General features: G+C 36.5%; 1 protein-coding gene across 11 annotated transcripts in view; it reads left to right on the top strand.

The window, feature by feature from the left end:
- Positions 1-12,361, top strand: part of ATP13A4 (ATPase 13A4) — a 174,324-nt gene that overhangs the window by 140,092 nt on the left and 21,871 nt on the right. For 9 of the 11 annotated variants that reach the window (XR_001824589.2, XM_037737825.1, XM_037737827.1 and 6 more), the window contains 4 exons: positions 1,239-1,281; positions 1,664-1,773; positions 3,905-4,001; positions 5,662-5,734. Coding sequence is in view for 9 of the 11 variants with exons in the window: in XM_037737825.1 (XP_037593753.1) it covers positions 1,239-1,281; positions 1,664-1,773; positions 3,905-4,001; positions 5,662-5,734 (323 nt within the window). In the remaining 2 variants the exon portion in view is untranslated. The remainder of the gene's footprint in view (positions 1-1,238; positions 1,282-1,663; positions 1,774-3,904; positions 4,002-5,661; positions 5,735-12,361) is intronic. The other 2 variants (XR_001824590.2, XM_017526644.2) reach the window with 2 other exon arrangements.

Raw genomic sequence — 12,361 nt, 5'->3', positions numbered from 1 at the left:
TTTTTTTCACGTAAGTCAATGTTGCGTTTGATGTTGAGGATCACTGCACTAGAACCTAAGGGGCCTGAAAGAGTATGGAGAGAAATAAGACTGAAAAGGTAGCTGGAGCTCAGCTCCCGGAGGGAATGAGAATTTAGACTTTATTTGTATATGCTGTCATCACTATGATGACATAGGGAGATTCATATGACAAGAGATTCATGTAACCCTAAAAATACTACATTATTTGTATGCCAAAGCATTCTTTCACATTCTAAATCAGAAAAATTATTCAATTCTAACACAAAGGGTCTCCATTCCTAGACAGAATGGGCAGTCCAAATGAAGTGCCCATATCATTTGGGACCCTTTGTTTCCTGTTAATAGAACCCCACAGAATACCAGAGGGTTTCACCACTTTTCTCACCGGGTCACAACAACATGATTCTGACTCCTACCCATTTCTACTCTGTCCTCCCATTCATTTGACTCCGTTATCAGGCTAGCTTCTCAGTTTGGAAAGCCTTGTCTTTTCAACAGGGCTGAAACCTAGGGAGTCAATGAGTTACCTCCACATAGCAGTGTGGAAGAAAAGTACAGCATATTCTATGAATGCTGTCAGAATGTGCATAATTTTAAAAGCTGGCTATCGATAATCCTTGTCAATGATTCAAGAGAGTATTCACGCATCCTGAAAAAGCCATTGTGAAGCAGGAATGTGTTTTCTTTCTTCAGCTTCTAGGCCTGGCATTACATACTTGAGTGACTGTTGACAGGGTGGATTTCCTCTCATGCCAGTATTAACAGCACAAACCCCTATGACTTGTTATCACTTTAGACTTGAACACTTTCCCATAAAGCACCTCATTTAATACTCATAGCATTTTGTAGGCAAAATAATCATAATAAAGGGAATAATAATAATAGTGAAAATGGTAAGATGGCCAGGTCGACATTGATCTGGTTTCAAATCCTGTGCCCTCTCTGCCATGCCATACTTACATCATATAATTGTGAGCCCCTCTGCTTTACAGCTGAGAAAGCTCTCCCTACGCAGTGACGTGCAGTGTCTACATGGAACATTTAACAGTTATTGTATAAACTGCTGAATTACCCTTTTTTTAGTCAAAAAATTACCCTTTTTTCAGTTCTCTTAAATAATGAGTTTGAACCCTAATGATGATCACTTGGTTTTTTTAATTAGAGAAATTAGCAAGATAGCTTTGATGTCCTCTACAATTAATGTGGTTCCCTCTTAGTTACTTTGTAGGTATGTGTGGTGATGGAGCCAATGACTGCGGGGTAAGTAGCTGCCAGTGTGTGTGGCCATAATCTCACGTTCAGTTATACATAAGCCCTGTAGAGGTAGTACTCCTGGGATATACACCATTTCCATTCATCTTGATGGATAAACTTGCATTGGGAGGCTTTTGACCAAAGTCACACGATGAGTCAATGGTTAGTTTAGGCTACGTGGGGAAGAATTTGGTTCTGGAATTCTCATTTCTTTGGCTGGGCATCCTAATGCCATCTTTTTCTTACATTGCAGGCAGGGTTAAGTCTCTTGGTTGGAGTTTGGGCATACAAACCACCTTGTGGCCAGCTTAACTGGCCTTTTCTTATGAGGCTTTAGCAGAGACATCTATGAGTCTATGTGGGGAGTAAGCTGATTCTTTGCTTTCAGGCTCTGAAAATGGCTCATGTGGGCATCTCTTTATCAGAGCAGGAGGCATCTGTGGCCTCACCTTTCACTTCCAAAACTCCAAACATTGAGTGCGTACCTCACCTTATCAAGTAAGTAGGCACCTCCTCAAACGTGGTTTTCTCTCTCTTGACCTTTGGTGCAAATCACATTGTTCTGCCTGGGAACAACCAGAGAATCGTGTCCCTGAGTGGGGAGGGTGCTTTGTGGAGGAATGCGGTCAACCATTCTTCTTCTTCCAAATGGATTTTCCAGAAGTTAAAAGTAACATTGGGAGAGCAGTGGCATTTCCAATGAATTCACTGATTAGGTTATTTTTAGAAGACTGGAGTCTGGAACTTGTTATTGCTTTGAAAGTGTCAGTCATCCTCATTTTTCAAATGTTATCTATCTCTTTTTCAATTTTTATTTGAAAAATAAAGTTTTCACAAACTTAATTGACTTTTGCTGCTTTCACTAAAATTTGCCTTGATGCTCTCCCCCACTGCCACTCTGCCGAAAATGTACTTCTGCTCCATTGTATTTGAATGATACAGATAGTTAGCATGGTGGCTGCTCTTGGTTATTATAACTGACATGTGTTTATAGTTTAAAAATGCTATAATGTCTACTATCTTCAAAACAGCTTGGGGATGCAGGAATGGCTATTATTTTTAACAAATAAAAAAATTGAAGTTCAGAAAATTTAATTGATATGCCCAAGCACTTACAGCCATGTAAGGTTAGAGATTGTTTTAGAATTAATTTTATTTAAATGTCATTTATCTGCAGATACACTCTTCCACCACATTAAAATAATACTTTGGCTAAGTCCTCCCAATTTTTTATTTATACATGCATTTGACAAATATTTAGTGAGTAGGCATTTAGCGTCAGAAACTAAGGGAGATTACTGATTTTGATACTGATAAGGAGAAGCTACCTCTGGGCAGAGGAAATGTCATGACAAAACTCTGATACAGAAAAAACCTAGTTTGAGGATCAGGTTTTAGTACCCCAGGAAATCATAATGGGCATGAGTTTAAACTTAAACTAAAAAAGTATAATGTAGTTTGGGGGCAGTGGCTCATGCCTGTAATCCCAGCGCTTTGGGAGGCCGAAGTGTGTGGATCACCTGAGGTCAGGAGTTTGAGACCAGCCTGGTCAATATGGTGAAACCCTCTCTCTACTAAGAATACAAAAAAAAAAAAAAAAAGAACCAAAAACATTAGCTAGATGTGGTGACGCATGCCTGTGATCCCAGCTACCCAGGAGGCTGAGGTGGGAGAATCCCTTGAACCTGAGAGGTGGAGGTTGCAGTGAGCTGAAATCCTCAAACCAGGTTTTTTACTGTAGCAGAGTTTTGCCATGACATTTCCTCTGCCCAGAGGTAGTTTTTCCTTATTCCCCACCTCCTTAGAGAGGTTTTCCCATACCACTGCACTCCAGCCTGGGTGATAGAACATGACCCTGCACTCCAGCCTGGGTGATGGAACAAGACTCTCTCATAAAATAATAATAATAATAATTTAAAATGTAAAAGTATAACTTAGACTCTAATTTTCCCCAAATGAAATAGATAAAAGTGACATTTCATATGTCATCTATTTCATGCTTTAAATGTGTATTATTCAATCAATTGACAATAACACAAATGAAAGAAAATGCTCATCCTTTCCAGCCTATTTCAATTTGATATATGACTAATTTAAGTGTATATATTGTTTTAGTCCAGTTTTAGAAAAAGCTGGGACTGCCAAAATGAAATCTGAATCCAATGTTTGCCAAGCTCCCGAGTCTTCATTATGAAAATAAACCCTAAATCTGCAATTTTATTTAAATCCATTAGGTCACAGATGAAGAAACTGAGACAAAAGAAATGATCTTCCATGTCACATTAGTGAGTAGGTATAAGATCTGGCACTAGCTCCCAGGTCCCCTGATCTGAGTTCAGGAGCTAAATCAATGCCTGCTGAAAGGACATAAGCAACTGTAAATCTGGACTCCATCACCAGATTAAGGCACTTGGAACTTGGCCTGGAATTGGTCTTTCTTAAAAATCGTGTTGTTCAGTTTACTGACAGCCAGCATCCACCACCTCAAGGCTGTCGATTTTCAGACAAACGGTTGTGTAATGACTTTTGATTTTTTTCTCCTGAGCTCAGCTGAACAGCACAGAATAACTGACCTTATTTCTTTTCATTACTTTCATTTCATGTCTTTTTCATTTCTTTTCTTATACAGGGAAGGACGTGCAGCTCTCGTTACCTCCTTTTGCATGTTTAAGTACATGGCTCTGTACAGCATGATTCAGTATGTTGGTGTTCTGCTGCTCTACTGGGTATGACTTGGGACTTAGCCTCTTGGTTAGTGTGAACTAAAGTAGTGATGCACTCTCAATTTACAATGCCTCTTAAAGAAATAGTACAAATAGGATATCTGAGCAGCAATAGCCCTTCCAAAAATATCCTTAAGAATTTTTAAAGTAAATCAGAATTAGACAAATTTTTACAGGAAAAGTTGCTGATGTCAATTCTCTGATATAGAAATCTTTTATCTAGTGACAGCTGAGGATCACAACTAAATATATTGCATTTTCTCTTGCTCTTACTTTTACCTGATTGGACCTGGTCTTTATCTTCCTAATTCCAATGTGGCTCTCCCCTAGTCTACCACTCGCTAAAGAAATAGTTCTCCACATCGGGTGCTGCTAAATGCTTCATAATTGAACCTCCTTAGAAAAATAAGACCTGATTATTAATGTTTGCCCATTTCCGTGATGTAAACACTCCTATCATAATCAGTTTCAAGCTGTCTCTCCATTGTCACTAAACATGAAGTGGAGAAAAGATGTACAGCAGTATATCATTCTGTAGAACTTGTACCATATAGATACAAGAGTTGAAATAACCTCAAGGGCACAGGTAAGAATAAAATGTAGAGAAATATCAGAAAATGCTAAGCTTTGAGTATGTATTAACTTTGGTTTTAGTATAATTTATTTAATGGTACGTTGGTTTAATTTAAATTTTTATACTGGCCTTGTTTAACAACCAGGTCACAACATCTCTGAAAATTTAGCAATTGACTTTTCAGTGCTAGTCTAAGCCAGCATGCCACTGGTTCCCTCAATATAGGGATTTGAAAATTGGCATATCATATCACCAAAAATACATAGGTCTTTTGACTACTTTTATTATTTAGCAAGATATAAAAGGAGAATAAACACGCCCATTGTCTATGAACTCAACATGGGAGCTTACTCCAACAAAGGAAATTTCATCATCTTTATATACTGCTTTCTTTTTCCTGGGTTAAAGGTTTTAGTTCTATTGCTTTCAGATTAACTGTATCTTTTCCTACTCACTGATAAATGAGCTAGAGAAGAATAGGCTATTTATGGAAATTTGGCTGTATTTTAGAATTCTCAAATTATACTCAAAAGTAGAATTAAGCATTATCTCCCTTCCACTAAGTGTTGGGGAGCAGGAAAGTGAGTTTCTTAAAATTGGTAAGACTTGAACTTTTTCCTCAAGAGTATTAAGATGCTTTGCTAGGATTTTCTAACATTTTGTCTAAAAACATTCAAGAATACAAATCGTGGGTTTACTTATTCTCATTTTCCATCAGTAAAATTTATGTAAGGAATGTATTCTTTTATTGTGTGAGATGAAATCCTAAATTTTCTGTTAACAAGTAGAAAAGAGAACAGAGATGAATCTGGTAGGGGAAGATGTCCTCCTTAACAGATTAATAACAATGCACATCGTGTGCCCCTGAAGCACACGATGACGGCCCTCCTGAAGAGAGAAGGTTTCACAGGTTTGGCTTTGATTACTTCCACCAACACCATCACTCATCAACTCAACCAGGCCCCAGCCACAGCATCTCCACAGTAGTTACTTGAAAAACCCTGTGTCTCGTGAGAAAATAAATGTGATCAATGTCTAATTTCATCCAGAAGGCCACAACTTTTTGATCTGATTTCTTCTTGTTTTCAGAAGACAAACAGCCTTTCAAATTACCAGTTTCTGTTCCAGGATCTGGCCATTACAACTCTTATTGGTGTAACAAGTAAGACATTTTAAAACTTTCTTACCAGAGGTGCTACCCTCAGCTGGCCTCCCTCTGCCTTGGAAAGCTTTGTCTACGGTGAGGGACAGCAGCTGCAACAGCAGCAATGATGTGTAACTTATTCCCAAATATATGCAGAGAGAGGAAATAGAATCCTCATTTTTGGGTATTGCAAGAAAGTATTAGCAAAGGAAAAACCTGCTCACTATTTTGCTCTTTCCTGCAAAATGTGGAACTTCTATAAATGGTCACTAAACACTTAAAATGAAAAAATGCAGCTTGAAAATCAGGAACACTAACTTCAGAGTGCTTTTAGGAATAGTTATAGTTAAATGTGCCAAATTTATAGAAGCCAAATGGCTTTTATATTTCTCATATCTAAATCTTAGCTTCTCAGGATTTAGAATGAAGATTAAAGGTAATCTTGCCATTATATCTCTCTTACCCTCTACCTTCTAGTAAATATATAAATTGTCTTCCTAATTTCCTTATTTATGACTTCATTTTTTTAAAGCTGTCTTAGATTTACAACAAAATTGAGAGGAAGATACAGAGATTTCCCATGTACTGACACATGCATAGCCTCTGCTATTATCAACATTCCTCAACAGAGTGGTACATTTGTTGTAACTGATGAACTTACATTGATGAATGATTAACGTTTTGACATGTCTTTATTGTTTTGCTTTTGTCTTACTAGTTCAGCTAAAGGAAAATCTCAAATAGCACTCATGTTGGAACTAACTCAGTCATCAATTGCAACCATAGGCTGATGCTGGATACAAGAGTTTGGCAAAACTCAGTGAAAGCATTTTATGAGAAACAATTAATAATAATATCGTTTTCCAAAGTCCATAGTTTACATTGCAGTTCATTCCTGGTCTTGCATATTTTATGAGTTTGAGCATATGTACAATGACATATATCCGTCATTACATTGTCATGCAGAGTATTTTCACTGCCCTAAAAATCCTCTTTGCTCTGCCTAGTCATCTTTCCCCCCTTCCCAAAGCTCCTGGCAGCCACTGTGATGTTTTGCTATCTCAATAGTTTTGGCATTTCTAGAATGTTATGCAGTTGGAATCATATATAGGCTTTTCAGATTTTTTTTTCACTTAGTAATATGCATTTAAGGTTCCTCTACGTCTTTTCATAGTTTGATAGTCCATTTCTTTTTAGTGCTGTATAATACTCTATTGTCTGGATGTCCCGCAGTTTATTTACTCATTTGCCTACTGAAGGATATCTTGGTTGCTTCCAAGTTTGGGCAACTGTGAATAAAGCTGCTATAAACATCCATGTGCAGATTTTTGAGTGTAAATAAGTTTTCATTTCCACTGGGTAAAGGATTGTGTAGTAAGAATGTGTTTTGTTTTGTAAGAATCTGCCAAGCTGTCTTTCAAAGCAGCTAAACTAGTTTGTATTTCCACTACTGATGACTTACAGTCCTTGTTGCTTCACATACTCACCAGCATTGAGTTTTGTTAGTGTTCTGGATTTTGGCCATTCTAATAGGTTTGTAGTAGTTCCGTTTATGCTTTTACTCTGGTTTCCTCTGACCTTCTCAAGGATTTTATTCCTTTAATAATCTTTCTCCATTATTATCAACCTTTCTCTTATTTCCTAGATCATTCCCAAAGGCGTATAATACATTCTCATATCTTCTTCCTTTAAAAATCTTCTTTGACCCCAATCCACCACTAGCTACTGCCCCCTTTATTCTGAAGCTTCCCAAACAGTTATGTATACCTACTTTCTCCACTCTCATCTCTAATTCGACTGCCAGTTCCATTAGCCAGACCCTAACACCCAGGGACAGGAATTTGATTTTGGGGCTTATGCAGTTGTTCAGTGGGAGGCAGTGGTATACTTGCAAATGTTTAACAACTTGTTCTCCAAAAAAGTTTGAATATACATATAATATATATTTATTTGTTTCCATATATAATGGAAACATATATATACAGGAAACATATATGTGTGATATATAAATATATATACTCACACACCCCTATATATTTAGAAACATTTATATATAGAAAACACACACATATATATATTTACACACACACACACACACACACATATGGAAACAACTTTACTGAAAAGAAATGTGTAGTGAGCGATTTGCAAATAATAACAAAATACAGAACACTCTTTTTTTTGGAGACAGAGTCTCACTCTATCACAAAGGTACAGCGGCATGATCTCGGCTCACTGCAACAACTGCCTCCCGAGTTCAAGTGGTTCTCATGCCTCAGCCTCCCAAGTACCTGGAATTACAGGTTCATGCCACCATGCTTGACTAATTTTTGTATTTTTAGTAGAGATGAGGTTTGGCCATGTTGGGTGGGCTGGTCTCTAACTCCCAACCTCAAGTGATCCACCTGCCTCAGCCTCCCAAAGTGTTGAGATTACAGGTGTGAGCCACCACGCCCAGCCAAATATGTAATACTCTTTATTGCAAATTTCATTAGCCAATGAATTGTCACAAAATGCTTTCATTGAGTTTTGCCAAACTCTTGTGTCCATATCAATATCAATCTATAGTTACAACTGATGACTGAGTTAGTTCCACATGAATGTTGGTTGAGATTTTCCTTTAGGCTAGTAAGACAAAAGCAAAACAACAAAGACTTACGTCAAAACTTCAATCATTCACCAGTGAAGTGGGAAGCTTACTTGTTGAATCATATTAGTTCTTGAATGCTGGAAGAATATTTCCTCGGTTTAAAAAATACTGACAATGTAATGGCTATAGATGTGACACATTTCTAAGTTAAGTCTTCATTACTAACCTCAAGGGCATAGATAATACTAAAATGTAGCAAAATAATGAGAGAGTTATTGGTTTTGAGTATTTATTATCTTTATGTTTAGTATCATATATTACTGCATGTTTATAAAATTTACTTTTAATAGTGGCTATTTTGAATAGCTGCACTGAGATTTAGCAGGAATTTGTCCTTATGAGCCAATATGAACCAGCTACAGCCACCATTGTCTGACTATGTACATTACTGACACATTACAAAGATGCAAGTCTTTAATTGTCTCTTCTACTTGCCCCATGGTCTTTATATCTTCTCATCATAAGCTTTATATCTTCTCATTATAATCTTAACAGCTATCATGCCAATTTATTTTAAAAACTTGTTTAAACACTCAAAAGAATTTACTAAGTGAAGCAACTGCTCCTTCCTGATACTGCTCTGTCAGGGTTCACCAATTAGTTTCCTGCTGTCAGCATCAGGGACCCCTTCTCTCTCTTACTGTTGACTCTCTCAACAGCACTCTTTTTCCTCCAGAGGTTTCTTTTGACGTTTGTACTACACACATTCCTGGATTACCTGCTACCTTACCCCCATCTCTTTTGCTGATCCCTGCTCCTTTACTTGTTCTCTGTTAGAGTATTTCAAGTCTTGTCTGGATCTTCTGTCTTTTCAGTCTATGCCATCTCCATAAGTAAACTCAACCAGTCCCATGACTTTAATATTAGCTATATGCTGATGAACCCCAAATTTATATCCCTAGCCTTAATGTCCATCCAGACCTCTGGAAATGTAGCTACTCTGCATCTAACAATGGATATTTAATAGGGCTCAAATCTCACATTCTCAAACAGAACTCTTAATTCCCCCAGATCTGATATTCAATATAATCATTATGTACTTACTGAGTCACTGGTTTGTGCTACTTACTGATCTAGGAACTTGGAATAAGACATCAGTGAAATGAAACAAGGTTTCTTTCCACATGGAGCTTACATTCTACTGAATTGTACTACTATCTACCCAGTTGTTCAAGTCAAAGAACTAGAGTCATCCTTTATTTTTACTCTTTTCTTCACTCATCACCTCCAATACATATGTAATTTCTATTGGCACTGCCTCCAAAACATACTCTGATTCCTCACTGCATCTTCTGTATAGCCACCATCACTAATCACTAAGCAATAGCAGGTCTCTTGTGAGTTACTGTAACAATCTTATAGCTGATCTTGCTTCCACTATTGCTCCCCTCTCCTCACTCCCATTTACACAGTAGTAAGAGTGTTGTTCTTACATGTAAATTTTATTATTCATTCTCTTGCTTAAAATGCTCCAATGGCTTCCCATTTTGACTCAGTTCAAGTCTTAGTGATTGGGCTCCTGACTACTTCTCCCATTTCACCTCTAACCACATTGCCATTCACTGACGTGCCTGCCACACTGGTCTTACTGCCTCTGGTACATTGTCAAGCTGTGGGCAACTCAGTACCTTTGCATTGGCTATTCCTTTTGCCTAAAGTACTCTCCCTTAGACATTTATATGTCTTTGACTTTTTCTTATTATTCATATTTTAGTTCAAATGTCACTCCTTCAGAAAGATCACTTTAATAGTGAACAAGCCAAATGTCTGTTACACAACTCTGCTTTAGGTTTTCACAGTACTTTCCACAATCTGAAGTTACGATATTTATCTTTGTTTTCATTAGCTTTTTGCCTGCTTCTCCTCATTCAGAATGTGTGCTTCATGAGAACAGCATTTAGTCTGTATTGATCCATGCTATGATCCCAGTAATTCTGACATATCAGAAGGAGCTTGTTAAATATTTGTTAAAACTATTGAAAGAACAACCTTGGACAGGCTTTGTTAATTCTGTTAGCAGAATTCCCCTTCACACGAAGCCAAATTTATCTCTCAATGTGTAACTTTCACCCATCCCAGTTTTGCCATTTGAAGTGTCACAGAAGTTTAATTTCTTTCTCCAGAACAGGCCTTCTGTTTGAAATTTCTTTCAAACAGAAAATTCTTTCTTTTTTTTTTTTTTGCAGAAAAGTTATTTTATTTAGGTAGAGAAAGAGGAAAAAACGTAGAAGAAGAGAGAAAACTTCCACACGAGTGAGAGAGTGTGTGTGGAAGGGGATCCGAAATGGAGTCCCTCAAACAGAAAATTCTATTTGAAAGAATTTGGAAACAACTCTTATTCTGATTGTTCTCTTCTCCATAACAAGTACCTTCAGAATTTTCTCTATTTTTTTTGTTAAATAACTTGATTCTTTTCTGTTTGACGTATATTCACTGTGTGGAAAACATTCCAAGATATAACAAAGAAAAACTTATTTTTATCTTACTATCCAGAGCTAACCACTTAAAGCATTTTGATGTATTTTTGTCCAGTCTTTTTTCTACATAAATTACGAAATTAGAATTATGTCCTCTAGATAGTATATCCTATTTTTCATTTACCCATGTAACTGCTTTTAAATGCTAATAAATATCTTAATTTTTTTCTTGTGGTAAAATTATATAACATAAAATTTGTCATTTTTATTATTTTATGTGTATAGTTTAGGGACACGAATTACATTCACAATGTTTGCAGTCATTACCACTATATATTTTCAAAAGTTTTTCATCACCTCAAACAGATACTCTATCCATTAAGCAATAATTCCCCATCCTTTCTCCCTCCAACCCATGGTAACTCTAATCTACTTTTTGTCTCTATGAATTTGCCTATTCAACGAATTTTATATAAATGAAGGCAGGCAGTTTGTACCATTGTATCTGGCTTCTTTAATTTAGGATAATCCATTTTGTAACATGCATCAGAACTTAATTCATTTTTATAGCTGAATAATATTCCATTATATGTATATACCATATTTTGTGTATCTATTTATTTGTTGATGGACTTGGGTGCTCCACCCTGTTGGCCATTGTGAATAATGCTGCAATGAACATTTGCATAAAATACCTTTTCGAGCCATTTTTGGGTATAAAGTGTAATCTGGGTCATATGTTAATCATATATTTAACTTTTCAAGGAACTACCAAACTATTGTCCTAATGACTACATCATTTTACATTTAACTAACAATATATAAGAGGTCTAATTGCTTCACAGCCTCATCAGCACTTGTTATTTAATGGTCAAACATTATCTTAACTATCCGAAGTAGGTTTGGAGTGATATTATGATTTTGACTTGAATTTCTCTAATGACTAATAATGTTGACATACAGTCATGTGCTCATCAGCCATTTACATGTCTTCTTTGGAGACATGTTTATTCAGATCCTTTGACCATTTCCTAATTGAATTTTTGTGTTTTGGGTTTTGAGTTCTAGCAGTTCTTCATATTAAACCCTTATGAGACATAAAATCACAAATATTTTCTCCTATATGCTTTCACTTTTTATGTCCAAATTTTTTATTTTGACGAAGTCCAATTTATTTATTTGTTCATGCATTTGGTGTTATATCTAAGACTCCATTGCCAAATTCAAGGTCATGAGTATTTATCCTTAAGTTTTCTTCTAAGAATTTCATGTTGTTAACTCTTACATTTAGGTCATTGATCTATTTCTTGTGTTAATTTGTATATGTGGTATGAAGTAGAGGTCCAATTTCCTTACTTTGTATGTGGAAATCTGGCTGTCCCAGTTTGTTGAAGAGACCATTCTTTCCTTCGTTAAATGGTGTTAATATCCATGTTGAAATCATTTGGCCATAGATGTATGGGCTTATTGCTTGACCCTCAATTCTATTCCATTGGTCTACATGCATTTCCTCATGTTAGCACCAAACTGGTTTGGCTACTGTTTTGCTAGTAAGTTTGAATTTTGAGACTGACTTAT

Source organism: Cebus imitator, unplaced genomic scaffold, assembly GCF_001604975.1.
Source record: "Cebus imitator isolate Cc_AM_T3 unplaced genomic scaffold, Cebus_imitator-1.0 Scaffold43, whole genome shotgun sequence".
In the NCBI taxonomy this organism is placed as follows: Eukaryota; Metazoa; Chordata; class Mammalia; order Primates; family Cebidae; genus Cebus; species Cebus imitator.
Note: the sequence above shows the minus strand (reverse complement) of the source record. Positions and strands in the feature narration are given on the sequence as shown.